Genomic DNA, 16,916 nt, shown 5'->3' with positions numbered 1-16,916 from the left:
AAAGGTTCATGGGAGGAGGTGCAGGTGGGCCAGGTATAGAAAGTAGAGGACCAAGGTGGCTGCCCCCAACCCCTTAGGAGGGCCCTGGGGGAAATGGGCTGGCTAGTCCACCCTCCTTCCCTGGCCCCCTGACCTTGCCAGGAGCAAAGTCCTTCAGGCCCTGGATGGTCAGCTTGTCCACAGGGTGAATCTTGTTGTAGTCGGCTGGGTCAGTGAAGGTGAGGGGCAGCAGGCCCTGCTTCTTCAGGTTGGTTTCTGGAAGGCAGAGGGCACATGGAGTCCTTGGGGGCAGGTCCCGTCCCTCCCTTCTGTGTGGAACCTCACCAGCCAAGCCCAGTCAGGGCTCTGGGAGAGACACCCCTAGACCTGCCACATGGGGAAAAACCTGGGGCAGTGACTACGAGGACCAGACTGGCTGTGCTCCCAGTGACCGGGGACCCTTTGCTAGGTCCTGTGCACGTGTGCTCTGGTGATTGTGTTTCTCTAAGGCCTTCCCGATAGACTCTGACATTCGGAGAAGACCCTTTGACCACGTGCCCTGGATTTCAACTGTTTAGGTCTACAAGTTTGGAAGCAAGACCAGTACAAGCCTGAGATGGGAAGTTGTGGGTGTCAGACTCAACACAGATCAGAAGGGGCAGAGGCTGGAGGCTAGTGGGCTGTGGTGGCAAACAGGAGTTGTGGACACAGCCTAGAGACCAGGCGCGTGGCTCCAGGCCCAAGTCAGCCACTGGCTGAGGTTGGGTGGCCTTGGGCTGCCAGTGAGGGGAGGTGGCTGGGGCTGGGGCCGGGGCCGGGGCCGGGCTCCAGCTCACCGTGGATCCTGGCGAAGCTCTTGGTGATGATGGCCCGGCCCCCGAGGTGGCGAGGCTCCAGTGCTGCGTGCTCCCGGCTGGAGCCCTCGCCGTAGTTCTCATCTCCGATCACCACCCACCGTATGCCGTGTTCCTGTCACACAAGTAAGGAGGGACTTTATGAGGGAGGGGAGGGCACTGGCCCTGCTCATTAGCCTCTGGGCTTCCCAAGGCTCACAGGACAAGGGGGTAGAGAGTCCTCTCCTCACCTCCTCCCCAAGGGCAGGTGAACTCAGAGGTGAATCAGGCCCAAACCAGCCCCTGGGAAGAAAGGTGATCAGACACTGGCCCTGGCTATCTGCAGTGGTCCTGGGACCCAGGTGTGACCTGCCCGTCAGTGCTTAACCTGGAGGCAGGTGTGGGTGGAGGGCGCAGTTGGGGTGACAGACACGGGACTTCCACCATGACAACATCTTCAACTTCATCGCTATTACTGGTGTGGGCTCCTGGGTGGAGACCACCCACTGTGTCCAACCCCGCCACCAGGAGGTGCCAGAGGACCCCATCCCTGTCCCCATCATCTCTGACCCACCTTGTAGTAACGGGCAGTGTCAGGGACAGGACCAAACTCCTGGGTGACGGCATTGCGTACAGAGTTGGCCTTTCCATTTTCAACGTTGATGGCACCAATGAGCAGGTTATTAGAGATGTTGTCCAGGTGCCCACGGAACTTGAGCCAGGGGCCGGCAGCTGAGATGTGGTCAGTGGTACACTTTCCTTTGACCTTGGGTGGGTGACCAGAGACAGCAGAGGTCAGAGCATGGCTGGGCCCCCAGGTTAGAGATGCGCAGGCTGGAAGATCAGCTACAGCCCTCGCGCCAGATGAGGGGTTTGTCTGGGTCCTGGCTGGTGACTTACCAGTTTCATCTACCACATGGGCTTAATACTGGGTGTCACTGCCTGGAAACCCCTTGGTAAACACCATAAATCCATGTCTGTCATGGGTCTGAGGCCTCTGGCCACACCACAAAGGCTTGTATCTGCTTGGCTCCTAAACACAAGCCATACCCACTGATGCCCCACCATGGGAACACAGCTGGTCAGGCCAGACGGCCGGAGACCTCCCACATTCACCGCCCACACCCACTGGACGTAGCCCTCCCCCGCTGCAGCCAGACTGCTGGGAGCCCCAGACAGCAGCCGGCCAGATCCAGTTCTGTCCGGGGCAGGGGAAGAGGGGACACTGGACCACAGAAGCCCTTGTTCCTCTGCGGCCACACCTCCCTTCCTGCCCCTACCCTAATCTTGACCCTCTCCTGCAGCGGGGCTTGGGAGAACATGCTTCCTGCTAGTCAGGGGAGGGTGCCCTGGCGCTTGGGGCTGTGCTCCCCGCCCCTGTGCCGCTGACCTTGATGAGGATTTGCAGGTCCTCCAGGTCTTTGCCATCCCACTTGTCAAAGGGCTCCAGGAGCTGCAGGCGCTGGCTGGTGGGACTCACGTCCACCCGCTGCCCACTGCTGTCCTTGGGCGGATGCTGGTAGGTGTCCTGTCCAGGGTCGAACTCCTGCAGCAGGGGACACATTGGATGCCAAGCCTTTAGTCCCCACATGGACAGGCTCTCACAGAAGGCAGGCTCCCCTGTGCTCCAAGCCTCTCCCTCCAGTGAATACAGCTGCTTCACTCTCACTACCAGAGCGCCCCTGGCTGAGATGCTGGGAAGGGTCTCAGCCACACAGTGGCGGGAGCTGCCTGAGGCCCCCAGGTGGCTAACGGCAGAGGTGGCGGTGCCTGCTCACCGCGTGGGGAAGCTCGTCTGCATCTGGAGCTTCCAGCTTAAACTTCTTGCCATCCTTGCCCGTCAGGAAGTCAGTCTCTGGGTTGAACTTGAGGGTGCCAGCAATGGCCAGGGCTGTGACGATCTGAAATGGAGGTGGCCGGTGTGCTGGTCAGCACCACACACTACTCCCATCCCTCCACCTCAGCAGAAGCCTAAGCCAAAACTGAGATTGAGCCCAGGAAATTTCTAAATTCTCCACAGACCAGTCTTCCTCTCAGAGGCGGGAGCCACAGGAATCTCTGGGCCCAGGACCATGTGGCAGTCTGGCCTCCACCACACGGCGCTGGGCCTGGCCCTCAGCCCCCTGAGGCAGGACCGGCACGGCCCACGGCGTGCTCGTCTCCCCATCACAGGCGCACCCTGGCCCCGGAGAGGCCCTGGCACAGAAATGCTGCTGCGATGAACGTTCCTAACCGGGTAGCACACCGAAAACACGGAAGGGGCCGTTTTCCACAAGAGTAATTCTGGAACACTCATTTAAAAAACCAAGTCAGGCAGAGGGTATAGCCCAGTGGAAGAGTGCAGTGCTTGGCATGCACGAAGTCCTGGGTTCAATCCCTGGTACCTCCATTAAAAATAATAATAAATAAACCTAATTCTCCCCCCCAAAACAAACAAAAAAAACCCAAAACCAAATCAAAAAAGACTGGCCATGTGCTGACAACCACTAAATGCCCAGAGCACGGGGCTCCCTCCTGCTCAGGGACGGTGCGAGCGCTTCCTGGACTTGCTCTCGGAGCCCTGACAGGACCTGGCACAGAGGAAGGGAGTGACTGCGCCCGCCCGGTATGGTGGGGTAGAGGCAGGGCTGCCGTCTGTGCAGGGGGGTGATTCTGAAGCTCCCGTTAGTGACCACAGCTGTTTAAACAAGCACCTCAGACTCCTGGGACCGAGGGGAGCCAGACAGGGGGCACCAAGGGAGCACGATGCTTGGGGCTGGCAAGGCCTGTGGCTTTTGGTTTCTGCTCCGACAACCCCTTGCCCTGTGATGCCAACCCTCCCTCAGCAGCCCTTTGAGGTCAGATGCCCTGGCCCCAAGCCCCCAACTCCCTCGACCAGCCAGGGCAGGGCGCCCAGAGCCCCCCCAGGCTAGGACCAGGCCTGGCAGTCTCACCTCCGGGGATGTGACGAAGGCGTGGGTCTCGGGGTTAGCATCGTTGCGGCCCGTGAAGTTCCTATTGTAGGAGGTGACGATTGTGTTCTTCTCCCCCTTCTTGATGTCCTTTCTGCCAGGTCAGAGGGGACAGAGTTAGGGATGTCTGGCCTTGTCACCTGGCCTGCCCTGCCTAGCTCACGGCAGAAGAGGGGAGAATGCAGAGGCCCTGAAATAGCCACCACCTCCCAGGGCGCACACGTACAGAGCAGGAGGGGAGCTGAGGCATCACCGAGGTCTGCTTGACACCACACAGAAGACAGAAACAGACCGAGGCCAGAGTTTCTTGATCCGGGGCCACTGCCTCCTTCCAAGACTCCATCAGAGCCCTCCACGGTGCCATGAGGGTGAGGGTCCCTGGCTTCTTCCTGCACCCCCAGCTGCAGCCCGGTGGCCTTCAGTGCTGCTGCTCTTTCCTTCCTGCCCAACTTTCAGTCCTGCCTGGAGAAGTCTTCTAGTGCAACAGCCTCTGAAGCTAGAGGCCTTGGGCTGAGTCTTCTCCTCCCACCAACAACATCTCCCCTCAACAATGTGGGGCTCTGTACCCCAGGACATCGGGGCCCTCTTATCAAAGATGGGGTTGTCCTATCGAATGTGCACTTCTCACCTGTCCCACTGCCCAATGCAGGGGCCACAGGCATTGGCCAGGACGATGCCGCCCACATCCCTGAGGATCTGTGCCTGCAGTGGGGAGAGGACAGGGAACTGTCAGGGTGGGCAGGTGGCTGATGGAAAAGGGTGGTTCAGCCTGAAGGAGGAAGAGCTGTATCAGAACCCTGGGGCGGCTCCTGGGAACTGAACCAGCACTTGCCTACCAGGCTGTGGCCTGTCCCACCCTGAAGCCACATTACTCAGCAGTGGGGTGGGAGAGCCAGGGGTGGGGTGTGTGGGCACTCACGTAGCCGTCCCGCTCTATGGTGGCTCGGATCTGCTCAGAGCCCGGTGTGATGGTGAACTGGGACTTGCACTTGAGTCCATGAGCCAGCGCCTGCTTGGCCACAGCGGCTGAGCGCCCCATGTCCTCATAGCTGGAGTTGGTACAGCTGCCGATCAGCCCTGGTGATTGTGGGTGGGTGGTGGGGCCAGGGGTCAGGAGGAGAGTGACCAGAGCTCCCCGCCTGACCTCAAACTATCCAGATCTGGTCAAGAGTTCACCAACTGTGCTGGGCCAGGGGCTGTTCTTAAGAGATAAGCTGAAAGCAACCTAACTGTCTAAGAGTAAAGAAGAGGCTGCTCTTGACCCAGCTATTTAAGGGAAGACGATGCAGAAACTGACCATGACACTGAACACATGTGGTAGTGGAATAAGCCACTCTTACACTGACACAATCTGCATGTGCACACCTCAGAGGGCCCGCACTGAAATATTTAAACACAACCATGGCTGGCGGAGGGCCTACAGGAGATGCCAATGTTCTTCTTTTATACTTTGTAGTATTCCCTGGCTTTTTAACTGGAGTTCTTTTTAAAAAGTCTATCATAGTTACTCAAAGAATCAATGAAGACTGGGTGACATCACACAGTCCATCAATTCAGTGATTTATTTTCTACTTATTAAACTACCGAAGATTTCTTTTTATTTACTTCAACTACTGAGGGCGAATACATCATACAGCATTTCATACCAGGCACTGTACAAGCTCTCCATGTCTTGACTCGTCCCTCCTCCCAGCAATTTTAATGGGAGAGTATGGTATCACCCCTGTTCTACAGATGGGGAACCGAGGCACAGGAAGGCAAGTAACCTGCTCATGGTCACCCAGCTGTGAAGTGGCAGAGTCAGACTCAAACGCAGGCCACCCGGTTCACGTGCTTCACAGCCACACTGTACTGTGATAGTGGTCGGTGCCAGTGATACCAACGTGCCAGTGAGTCCGTACATGTAAATCAAGTAACGTAAAATCAGGCATCACGGTTGGTATGAGGAAGTGTTTGTAAAACAGAAAAACAGACCTCAGTATGCGCATGTCACAGAAACCAAGGACACCTGTCCGCTCCTAGAGCTGATTCTGGCTGAAGGCTGGGAACAGAGGTGTCTTAAACTTCTTGTTTGTCAATATTCTCTAGGCTGATAGATATTTTTTATACCAAGAAAAAGGAATTTCTCTAAAAAGCCATAAAGAAAAACCCAACTATTTCAGAAAGTGCCTGGTACACTCAGGTAAGCACGGCGACCGTCCACTGCCCCGGGCAGACCACTGGCCCCGCGTGGGTGGAGGATGCTCACCTACTCGGATGTCCAGGGGCCACCCTTCCTTCTCTGCCACGCTGCCCACCTCTGCCACCGGGTGAGCCAGGTCCGGGGTGAAGGGCCCATTGATGTGCGGCTTCAGCTGAAGAAAGGCAGGAGGAGAGAACACATCTTGGCATGTGGACAGCCTCTCTTCTTCAGAGGCTGCCTGGCTCCTGCTCACCAAGTCATGGGGGGCCTGGGAGGCCAACCAATTACTATTCTCATGGCTCAGACCTCATGCCAGGGACTGGAGCAATGGGCACCGTACGTGCACCAGCTGCTGGGATCCCTCCCAACACCCACAGCTCGTTATCTCCAGCCTGCAGATGACGGAGCTGCCGTGCCTTGCTCAAGGTCACACAGCTAAGAGACCCAGAGGCATGGGATGAATCAAGGTTGCCAGCTTCCTAAGTCCCTTATCTCCCATACCATGGTGCTTTTGGAATCTTACAAAAAAACAGACTTAAGGCCAGATGCTTTACATGTGCTAATACTTTTCAATCAATGTGAAGCACTTAGTGAAGTGCCTGGCACACAGCAGGTGCTCAATAAATGTTAGCAACTGCTATTACATGAATTAGCTCATTCAATTCCCAGGACCACCTTGGGCTTTACACACGATGAAGTGAGGCCCACAGAGGCTAGGTCACTTTCCCAAGGTCACAGGCCTTAAGTGGCAGAGTCAGGATTTGAACTCAAGCAGACTGGCTTCAGGGCCTAAACCGTCAGCCACCCTATGCTGCCTCCTCCAGACTGCCCTTCCTCTGGCCTTCCAAACACTGCCCTGGTCTACAGGTCTCAGGGTGCCAGGCTCAGGCCTGGGAATCTTGGGCCTTGCCGGCTAAACTCTCACAACAAAGCAAACTCCGGGGCGAAATCTTGGCTTTTGCTAAAGCTGAGGCAGGGACAAAGTGAACGTTCCTGAATCACCAGCCACAGCCACCTCCACTCTCCCCTCAGCCATACATCCTTCCCGCTGCCCCGCCCACCCCACTGAGGCCTGATTCAGGCAGCAGTTTACAGGGATGCCCAGGAACAAAAAGCCCAAGAGCCCCGCTGGGTGTGCAGGCAGGGACCTGCCATGCCTCTCCCCAGGGCGCACCGGAAGTCCCCAGATGGGGCTTGAACCCCTCCCCCAACCCCGACCCTCAGAAACTTTCTGGACTCAATTCCCTTACTCACCTCGTTGAGGTTAATTTCAATTAGTTGGTCATAATGGCAGCCAGGGTCAGGCACCAAGTGATCCTTGAATTCATCAGCGAGGTTGGCAATGTCTGAAGTCAACAAGGGAGGGAGACCAGCACGTAAAAGGGAAACTGGTCACGAGACTTCATCCACCCACATGGGCCACGGTTACCTGGCACCTGCCAGACACTGGGCCCTGGGCACTGGCTGGGCCAACAGAGGAACAAAACAAACAGCACAAGCCACCATCCCTGCCCTTGAAGAGCCATCAGTAAGCTGGAAGTTACAACATGATATAACAAAGGCACAGAAAAACACAGGAGCACAGGAGAAGCACTGACTGAGGTTCAGAGTCAGGGAAGGCTTCCTGGAGATGAGAAGTGCCGAGGTTTAAAGGAGAAGTTACTTGATAAGAAGCAAGTGGAGGGCCTTCCAGGTAGGACTCCATGTGTGCAGACCTTGGAAACAAACTGACAGGCTCTCCCCAGGGTCCCCTGGCCTCTGGCTCCACCAATCGCCCGTGCTCACCTCCCTTCAGAGGCTCCCAGGATCCCTCCTGCAGGCCCCATTTCCAACTCTAGGTTTCATTCTTTTCTTTTTTTTGAGGGGGTAGGGAGGAGATAATTAGATGTATTTGTTTACTTACTTAAAAAAATAAGTAAGGTACTTAAATACTTAATACTTACAAAAAATAAGTAAGGTACTTAAATAAGTGGAGGGACTGGGGATTGAACCCAGGACCCTGTGCGTGCTAGGCAGGCACTCTACCACTGAGCATCCCCCTCCCCTCCAAGTCTCGGTTTCAAAGAAACCAAGCTAGAACCTCAGGGAAGTAGCTGGGGGAGGCTAAGAAAGCGGTTCTTGCTCTGAATATTCTTCCTCCTCCCACTGCTAGGGCAGGAATTATAAACAGAAGCAGATCCATGCCATTTCCAGAGTGTCCCGCAGAGGGCACCAGGGACCAGGCCAAGAATCAGTATTCAGACACCCTTTCAGGTGAAACTAAATTTCAAGCCTGAGGCAGAGATATCTCACACTTAGATGCCAGACCCTTCAAGAAGCTGATGAGAGCTACAGACATCCTACACAGGAGCAGTAACACACATCACTCCTCGTAGACCATTAGGGGCTTCTCAGGGCCTCTGAAGCCTGTCCTTAGACACCAGCTTACCTGCCCGGCCTGTCTTGTTCAGGTATTTCTTCATCCGGTGGTTGTAAGGGAACACTGATGTAGTGGCCCCAATTTCTGCGCCCATGTTGCAGATTGTCGCCATGCCTGTGGAGGAACAGCAGCTGGGTGAGGGTCCCACACACCTGCTGGACGTGCACACGTCTTCACACCAGGGAGCTGGCATCACTTCTTCCCTTGCTCTCACTGCCCTCGTGGCCCAGGGTTAAAATGAGGGCCAGTGAAGAGAGGCCACAGGGCCAGAGCTCTTAAGAGTAGCCTTTGGATAGAATGAAGGGAACTCAAGGGTCAGCCCCTACCAGCAGGTTCCAGTGCTGGGCCTGGCTGTCCTGCTCGGCAACTAGACAGCCACCATATGTAGTGACAGCTGACCAGGCCAGACTGACTATCTGGCTGTTACTGTGTCCATTGTGCAGGCGAGGGAACTGGTTCAGAGAGGTCCAAGGTCATGCCGTAAAGCAAGCGCAGGCGAGGCCTTTGGGTCTAGGCCCATCTGCCTGGTGTGCACTCTGTCAGCCACACCACGGTGCTATGTGGAAATGTTTCTGAGTTTTCCAGCACTAAGACTGGAATGACATCCACTGCCTGGACCATGGAGCCACCCAAAGAACTGGAGAGATTACAGATGTCCTGACTGAGATCAGCCTCATGAGGTTGGTGGGACACGGGTCTGGGTTTGTGTTACCAAATTCCTACTGAGCTGTGCAATGGCAGCAGGGCCACCTATGAGGCCAAGCCCCACATCACTGGAGGGAGACAAGGGCTGGCTGACCAGCAGCTCTGTGGGGCTGCTGTGGAGCTGAGGCAGGGGAAGTCTGGACTGAACCAACTCTAAGGCTCGTTCCAAGTCTACCTGGATTTCTGAGGGCCCAGGCATTGAGGTCAGATCACCAGGAGTGATGCATAGTCCTACCTGGTTCCTATCTGGTCTTGGGGACTAACAGGTGATGGTTTCTAATCCAAAGGAAGAGGGAGGCCCCATGTCCAGCCCAGGGAAGATGTGAGGATGGGGCTGCTCTGTGATTCAAGCCCTGGCTGGTTCCACTCCCACCACCACCTCGGCACTCTGTGAGATCCTCTACTGGACCACCCACAGCAGCCCAAGGCTGCGGCCAAGCTGGCTCAGCCCCTAACTCTGTGGCCACAGGGACGTTATCTGCCATCCTTGAGGGGCCTTGATCTCCTGTTTAACGAGGGACCTGGACCAGACAACCAAACCTCAACCTCTAAGTATCCATCCCCAATCTCCAAATTGACTGGACAGATTCTCAGGGGAAAGCCATTCACTATGGCTCAACGACAGGCTCCATCAGGCCCAGTACAGGCTGAGAGCCATGTGAGGTGGCCACCTTCCTCACCGGTGCAGGAGATGGAGTCTACACCAGGCCCGTGGTACTCCACAATAGCGCCTGTGCCGCCTTTCACTGTGAGGATACCCGCCACCTTTAGGATCACATCTTTTGGTGAGGTCCAGCCAGAGAGCGAGCCCGTCAGCTTCACACCAATCACCTGAACAGATGTGGCAAGAAAGCAGTTACTGGCCCTGTGTGCCGTGTGTCATGTTCCAACCCGGAATCTACTGGCTGGAGTTCCCATTTCAGCTTACTTATCCCTGCCTCCCTCCCAAAGAGGTCTGAGCCTGACCTGTTTTCCCAGCCCTGTTGGGTCTCTCATCTCCCAATTCAACACCACCAACCGCCCCTCTGCTGCCACCTGAAAGGCACCGTTCCCCACCCCTCACCTTGGGGCATTTCAGCTCCCAGGGGATCCCAGCCATGACATCCACTGCATCAGCACCCCCGACTCCAATGCAGATGCCCCCCAGGCCACCACCATTGGGGGTGTGGGAATCAGTGCCAATCAGAAGAACTCCAGGGTATGAGTAGTTTTCCAGAATGATCTGAAAAAGAACCCAAGAGCTTAAGCTTTAAAGTCCTCACAGAGAATGAAGGTAGGGCCCCGAAGAGGTTTGCAAAACTGCCCTGCTGACACTAGGCCACTGGGCCACGCCTAGGCACTCCTCCAGGTGGGGGCACCTCCAGTGCGGAGTGGAGACAGGTGGCCTGGGCTCACGAACAGCTCTGGCAGTCCCTGACTGTGTGACTTGGGCTGTAAGTGCCTCCCTGAACCTTGGTTTCCTCGTCTGTTAGCTCAGTAATAGGAATGGCCACACCATTTTGTCCCCAGGATCGTGGCGAGAACCAGATGAAACAACAATGTGTCCTATGACAGGCCCGGGGACAAGCGCTGACCACTAAAAGGTGCTCCTGACAACACTCCCTACCTCATGTGGTTGGTGGACGCGTGGAGTGTGCTTATCTGTTTTCTTAACAGGGCAGACATTTTTCACAGCCTGGCTCCAGCACCTGCAAGGAAGCACTGAGACCCAATGAGGGCACAGGCCATGAGTTTTTCCCCTGCTGCACTAAAAAGCACAGACGGTGCTGGTGTCTCTGAGAAGAGAAGTGATCTGTTTAAGGAAGATGCTGACTGGCCTCGTCACCACTCCTAGTTCACAGCGTTCCCTTTCTTGAGGCTCTCCTCCTAGCTGGGAAGGAGCATTTCCCCCCAAAATCTGATGGGGCTACAGGAGCAGCTATCCCAGCACCGGCCTGTCTACCAACCTGGCACCCGAGGTGCCAGACACTCTGAGGCTGCAGGACTGCTCTAGGAAGCCCTGGCCGACAGTAACCGTGCCTAGGTCTGAGCTCTGGCCCCACCACCTACTAAGCTGTGGGCCCCCAGGCAAGTCACTTCACTCTCCAAGCCTGTCTTCCCATTTATAAAAAGTAGCCGACAATACTGCTCCCCTCACTGGAGGACTCAATGGGTACATGTACATCAAGCTGTAACAGTAATGCCTGGCAGAGGAATTATTTTTATTTACTATTTTGCAGCAAGATCCTTCATCTGAGCTTTGGTTGCTCATTGTCAGATGGAATTATGCCCCAACACACACACATGGATGTTGGGAAGGACAAATGGGATCAGAGACGTGAAAGGCTCTACAAACTGGCAGGACTGCATGAAGAGTGCGCAGGCTCCCTGGATTGTCACAGAACCCCCAGGGATTCTGCCTTCGGCTGGGCAGCCAGCAGACTCAGCAAGGCTTGAGGAGTCTCACATCGAGGGAATACACAAGGTTAGAAGACCTGCTCCTTTCCCAGGAGCGAGGCAGCTGGCGAGAACAGGCCAACACAGAGAAAATGCTTAACAAAAGAGAACACTGTTTAACTGTTTCATTTCTCTGGCCCTTCTCGCCTCAGCCATATAAAACAATTTGAAATAATCTCTAGGGAGCAGTCCCTCAGCGTGATCTGAGAGGCTGTCATCCCGGCTTGAGTCCTCCTGCCAAATAAAACGTAACTCTCAAAAAAAAAAAAAATCTCTAAAGCTCCCCAAGACTGTAAACGTCTGATCCACAAAGACCAGACAGAGAATTCAGTGTAGCCACACGGTGTAGACCATGAGTGTGGTCCACGTCCAAAAGGCAGCAGTCAGTGGAGACCCGAGGACTGCAGAAAGCGTCACAATGAAGCTAGTTGTGACAGTGACCTCAGTGGTTGGCAGGGGAGAAGTGTATTTTAGCCTGGACTAACATCTAGAACGTAAAACTGGAAATTCAGCCATCAATCTGCACAACATGCATAAACTAAGGACCTATTCTGTGCTGAACTGGCCCTGGGCCCAGAGCTGGAGAGGAATAAAGAGGCCACAGTCCCTGTCCCCAGAGAGCACATGGTCCGGTGAGGAAAGCACTCGGCACACACTGTGGTCACAATGTGAAGGGTCTCACAGAGGACCACACAGGAGACCCCCAATGCTGGGCACCGGGGAGGGCCAGGGGCTTCACAGAGGCAACCAGAAAGCAGAGCTGTGGAGGGGGAAGATCTACCAGGGCATTTGAGGAGGAGGGAAAGGGACTAAAGTCTGATTTGGACATGGCGGATTAAAGCTGCCTAACACTGAGGGGGAGAGGAGAGGAGAGCTGCAGAGATCACACGCTCCCTGGGAACTTTCTTTTTAAAGGAACAAATACATCAGACTGCACGTACACTTAGCCAGTGGCAGATGTGAACTGCCATCACTCACTGCCCTAAACTCTGGCCCAGAAGCTGCCAGAGAGGCCCGGGCATTTGTACGGAGGTGGAATAGGGGACACTTGGATTGTGGTCCCCTTGATGACAAGAGGCCAAGGTTGGGTCCACCTACAACCTAGCCCCACCACTCAGAGGCTTTCTAGCTCCTACAGGCCGATGTGACCTGCCATTCCCAGGGGTCCTCTTCCTGGCAAGGGCGATGGTTTGAAAAGGGCAGAGCAGTGATCTGTGGGCTTTGGTTTCAGAGTGCGGTAGTGCAGGGAGCCCATGCAGGGTCGGATTACAGCCTGACTCAGCTCATCTTGAAGGAAGGCCTGGAAGTGAGACTTGGGATGGAGGTGGGGAGAAAGGTCACCTTGGAAAGGTACAGAGACAGGTTTCACACACAGGATGGATGGCATGTGGACACAAACCAGTGCATACTCCACAAACCAAAGCAGTCACCTTTGGTACCTCCATCCTACAGAATACCATCATGGGGCCAAAGACTCTGAGAAGCACTCTGTGCACTGAGTGGGGAAGAGCTCTTGGTATAACAAGAAGCCGCAAAGCAGCACAGTGGTGCGGAGGGCTGGCTCTGGGGCCAGGATGCTGGATGCAAATCCTGGCTCCACACTTGGCCGGTTGGGTGCCCCTGGGCAAGGAGATTAACTTCTCTGCGCCTCAGCGTCCTCATCTGTCAGGTGTGGACAATAAAACCCCCAACCTCACAAGGTCGTGGTGAGCAAGGAGTAAGGTAGTATCTGCAAAGTGCCAAGTCTGGTGCCTGGCACATGGTATGTGCCCATCAAATGTCAGCTATCCGTGCAACAAGGTATAATGCTTGTGGAAAAAGGCAAAACAAAAAGCAATACCATAATGCTTAGAAGAAGGTGTAGGATGAAACATGTCAATCTTAAAATGCTGGTTACTGAGATGGTCAGTAGGGACTGTTTTAATTTCTCACACAGAGACTGAGAATGTATAATTTGACACAATGAAAATTAATTTTAAAACGAAGGAGGAGGAGCCGAAGGGCTGACGGAGATGTCATCCAATTCCCCCGCCCGCCCGAGCCCCCTGCTCCTGCAGGCCTGGAAGAGGTCTCCGGTTCCCTGAGGGCAGCCAGCCCGCTGCCTACCCCCAAAGGCAGGCCAGGCCCTGCTTTACCTGGTGAATGATTCCAGAGCCAGGCCTCCAGAAGCCCACGCCATACTTCGCACCTGCCGTTGCCAGGAAATTATAAACTTCCTGGTTTATGTCCTATTGAGACAAATCAATAACCAGCATTAGTAACACAGTCCGCTCATGCCCTCCTCCCTCCACAGCCCCTCCTCCCCTGTGACTCTGAAATGCTGGCGCTCTGAAGACAGGCCTCTCCTGGAGGCCTTCTACAAATCATTCCAAAAGGCTTGGATGGTGGCCCACAGCCTTAGCTGGCGGGCCCAAGAGAAAGACAGGGAGCAGAGACAGAGCCCAGTTCTGTGACACCTGGCCAGGGAGTGGATCCAGAACAAATCCCTTCCCTGTTCTGGGTCTCAGTTTCCTTATTTGTAGAAGGACCTGGGCTACATCATCTCCAAGGGTCCCTCTGGCACTCAAGTCCTCAGCCAAGGCCAGCAGTGAGGGGCATGCCACCAGGGGACTAACTGGGACATGGTGGTGGTGAGGGAACAAGCCAGTCCCACAATGCCTCATGCTGGGTGCTGCTTCTCCATCGGAGCCTCATCTGTAATCCTGGCTGACATTTACTGAGGGTGCGCTACAAAAACGGCACCATGTAAACACCCTCACAGCCCATCCCACGAGGGAGGGAGATACTGTCATCAAGCCCATTTTACAGGCACAAAAACAGAACCTTAGAGGTGAAATAACCTACTGGAGACTCCAGGGTCAAACAGAGGAGTCAGTGTTTGAAACTAGGTCTGTCCAACCACAGAGCAGAGAGCCAAATTCTAATAAAAACAGAGCTACCTCCCTTATGGAGACTGTATCTCAGAACATCTCGACCACTGTCTGGCATGTTGTAGGTGCTCAACACTTAGTAATACGTTTGATGGGCCCCAAATGGGACTGTTCCAAATAATCATATTCTGAAACATACTATTCAATAAAACAACACAACAGGGTGGTACCCATTCTGATTATAATTCAAGGGCAGCATCCTCAGGGGGAAGGGAAGGCTTCTCAGCACATGGACATGAAGCCAGAGTTTATCTGGAAGACATGGCATGTCCCCGGACAGGTGAGACCTCAGGGGCAAAAGGGCTGGGACCACAGCGGACTGCAGAGTCCCAGAGGAGGCACTAGGACATGAGACCTGCCAGCCTCTGGGCACAGGAGAGCCGCGCTCCAAGGCAGAGGAGGGACTCACTGTGGGCTCCACTGGGTCCTTAATAAAATACCCTTAAAACCATGCAACCCTCTTCATTTAAACTCCAGACCAACCATGCATCCTTCTGAGAGCCCAAGTGGTTCCCCCAAGTGAAGGAATGGCAGACAAAGAACCTGGGTCCCCAGGGCAGTCTGTCTAATGAATAATATATTGGTTTTCTCATGGACAAATCAGTCACTTATAAAACTGATACCGAGGGCAGGAGGGAGGTGGCTGTGTGTCTATGCGTGTGGGGGGAAGAGGCAGCAGGGCAGCCACAGAGCGACGTAGCAGAGCCTCGACCTGAGCTCAGCCTAGATACCTCTCTGGTTGTGTGTGTGACCCTGGACAGGTCACTCTGCCTCTCTGAGCTCCAACCAGAGGGATCCTTTACAAATAAATGTAAATCTGGCCACATCCCTCTCCTGTCACACCCTTCAGCGACTCCTAGGATAGCACCCACAGTCCTCAAGGCCCTGCCTGTGCCTGCCCCACCCACCTCACAGCTGCAGCCTCACAAGCCTTCCAACTCCACAAAGGCACCAAGGCCTTTGTGTACTCTGATCTGTCTAGGATGTCCTTCCTCCAGTTAACATTAACTCATCTCTCAGGTCTCAGCTTACATGTCACATCCTCACAGAGTCTGTCCTTCCCCTCCAAAGTCTAAATTAGACACCTTTCTTATACTTCCAGCGTCCTATACTCTCCCTTCATAATATATATATTTACAAGTTGGCAGTTACCAATCTGTGTGATCGTTTAGCTTCTATCTCCCTACTAGATGAGACCCATGGAGGCAGAGCCCCCATCTGTCGTGTTCACACTGAATCCCAGGCAACTAGCACAGTGTCTGGCAAACAAATAACGCTCAATAAACATTTGTTAAATAAATGAGGGAATGAGCTCTAAAATCCTATGATTCTGTGAATCTCATCTCCAGAAGGTAGACTTTAAATCCATAAAGGGGAGGACTAGACAGAGAAGGCAGTGGCCCTCGTGTGGACAGTCATTCAGCCTTAGGGCTCAAGAGGACCCAGTTTCCAGCACCACAGGAGCCGTGTAATGTTACCAGCTCCCAGCACCGCTGCTGCCAGCGTGGAGACCACCGGCCAGCAGGCTGGGCTCCTTCAGCTGAGTGGAGCCACTGTGTCACCAGGACACAAACGAGCAGGCTAGGGTGGGAAGTAGGGACTTGAATGGGAAAGCTGCCCTGAGCATTTCCCATGGGTCTGAGAGGCTCTCTGAGCTGGGCTGACCCCGGGAGCCAAAGCGCTTTCAATTGCATGCCCTGCTCTGTGCCCGGCCGGGCCACAGCCCTGCCAGCATTCAGCCCCTGCCAAAGGCCCCACAAGAGCGGTGCCTGCTTCCACTGCGGGGGGTGGAGAGGGTGGAGGCCCAGAGCTGGGAGAGGCCTGCTGCTGCCAGGAGTAGGCACACACAAAGGTACCACAAACAGGGCCTGGAGGCAGGAGAAGGAATTCAGCTTCATAAGAAAGGGTGAAGAGAATTAAAGGAAACAACTTCAGTGTGGCATCCGGCCCCTTCTACCTCATTAAGCAAAACCCACAGAAGAGGAAAACCCACAAAGGAGGTTAAGCAGTCAGAGAGGGCACTGAGTGGGAGCGGGGATAGGGGTCTGGCCCTAACCTCGCCCCGCGCAGGTGTGGGACTTGACTGCACATGCCTCAGACGCTTCAAATTTACCAACAGCGACACCACCCACCTACCTGCTGACAGGGTCCTCAGGGGTCAGGAGAGCACACAAGTGAGTGCACATGTGATGCTGGCAGAAAGGGAACTTTACAGTCCCCTCTCCAGAGCAACTGGCAATATGTATCGGAGCCTGATATCTGCATCATTTCTCTAACAAAACAGTGTTACATGACAGACAAAGGACCAGAGAAGATATCTTTAGTGTGGTAAAATTAAGGATGATTTTTGTTTTCTTTAGGCTTTCTCAGTATTTTCTAACATGTTCACAGTGAACAAATGGTATTTTCAGAGTTAGAAGAGAGGGAGAAAAGGGGGGGAAAGAAAAGAGAGAGGCGGAAAAAAAAGACTAAACCAAAGAG

At 54.5% G+C, this 16,916-nt stretch overlaps 1 protein-coding gene and 1 long non-coding RNA gene across 3 annotated transcripts in view; one reads left to right on the top strand and one right to left on the bottom strand.

Annotated features, from left to right (window-relative positions):
* Nucleotides 1-16,916, bottom strand: part of ACO2 (aconitase 2) — a 47,733-nt gene that overhangs the window by 866 nt on the left and 29,951 nt on the right. For both annotated transcript variants that reach the window (XM_045520614.2, XM_010960233.3), the window contains 14 exons: nucleotides 13,641-13,733; nucleotides 10,133-10,291; nucleotides 9,750-9,900; nucleotides 8,374-8,478; nucleotides 7,200-7,291; nucleotides 6,012-6,117; nucleotides 4,683-4,840; nucleotides 4,392-4,465; nucleotides 3,746-3,857; nucleotides 2,591-2,713; nucleotides 2,203-2,358; nucleotides 1,387-1,578; nucleotides 816-948; nucleotides 134-255 (listed from right to left, as the gene is read on the bottom strand). In XM_045520614.2, the coding sequence (XP_045376570.2) occupies nucleotides 134-255; nucleotides 816-948; nucleotides 1,387-1,578; nucleotides 2,203-2,358; nucleotides 2,591-2,713; nucleotides 3,746-3,857; nucleotides 4,392-4,465; nucleotides 4,683-4,840; nucleotides 6,012-6,117; nucleotides 7,200-7,291; nucleotides 8,374-8,478; nucleotides 9,750-9,900; nucleotides 10,133-10,291; nucleotides 13,641-13,733 (1,776 nt within the window). The remainder of the gene's footprint in view (nucleotides 1-133; nucleotides 256-815; nucleotides 949-1,386; nucleotides 1,579-2,202; nucleotides 2,359-2,590; nucleotides 2,714-3,745; nucleotides 3,858-4,391; nucleotides 4,466-4,682; nucleotides 4,841-6,011; nucleotides 6,118-7,199; nucleotides 7,292-8,373; nucleotides 8,479-9,749; nucleotides 9,901-10,132; nucleotides 10,292-13,640; nucleotides 13,734-16,916) is intronic.
* On the top strand, nucleotides 7,736-7,987 carry LOC141579460 (uncharacterized). The gene is made up of 2 exons (XR_012510948.1): nucleotides 7,736-7,865; nucleotides 7,903-7,987. It is a non-coding gene; the product is annotated as an uncharacterized LOC141579460 (long non-coding RNA).

The sequence above is a fragment of the Camelus bactrianus genome, chromosome 12, assembly GCF_048773025.1.
Source record: "Camelus bactrianus isolate YW-2024 breed Bactrian camel chromosome 12, ASM4877302v1, whole genome shotgun sequence".
In the NCBI taxonomy this organism is placed as follows: domain Eukaryota; kingdom Metazoa; phylum Chordata; class Mammalia; order Artiodactyla; family Camelidae; genus Camelus; species Camelus bactrianus.
The sequence above is the reverse complement of the archived record's forward strand: the minus strand, read 5'-3'. Positions and strand labels throughout refer to the sequence as shown.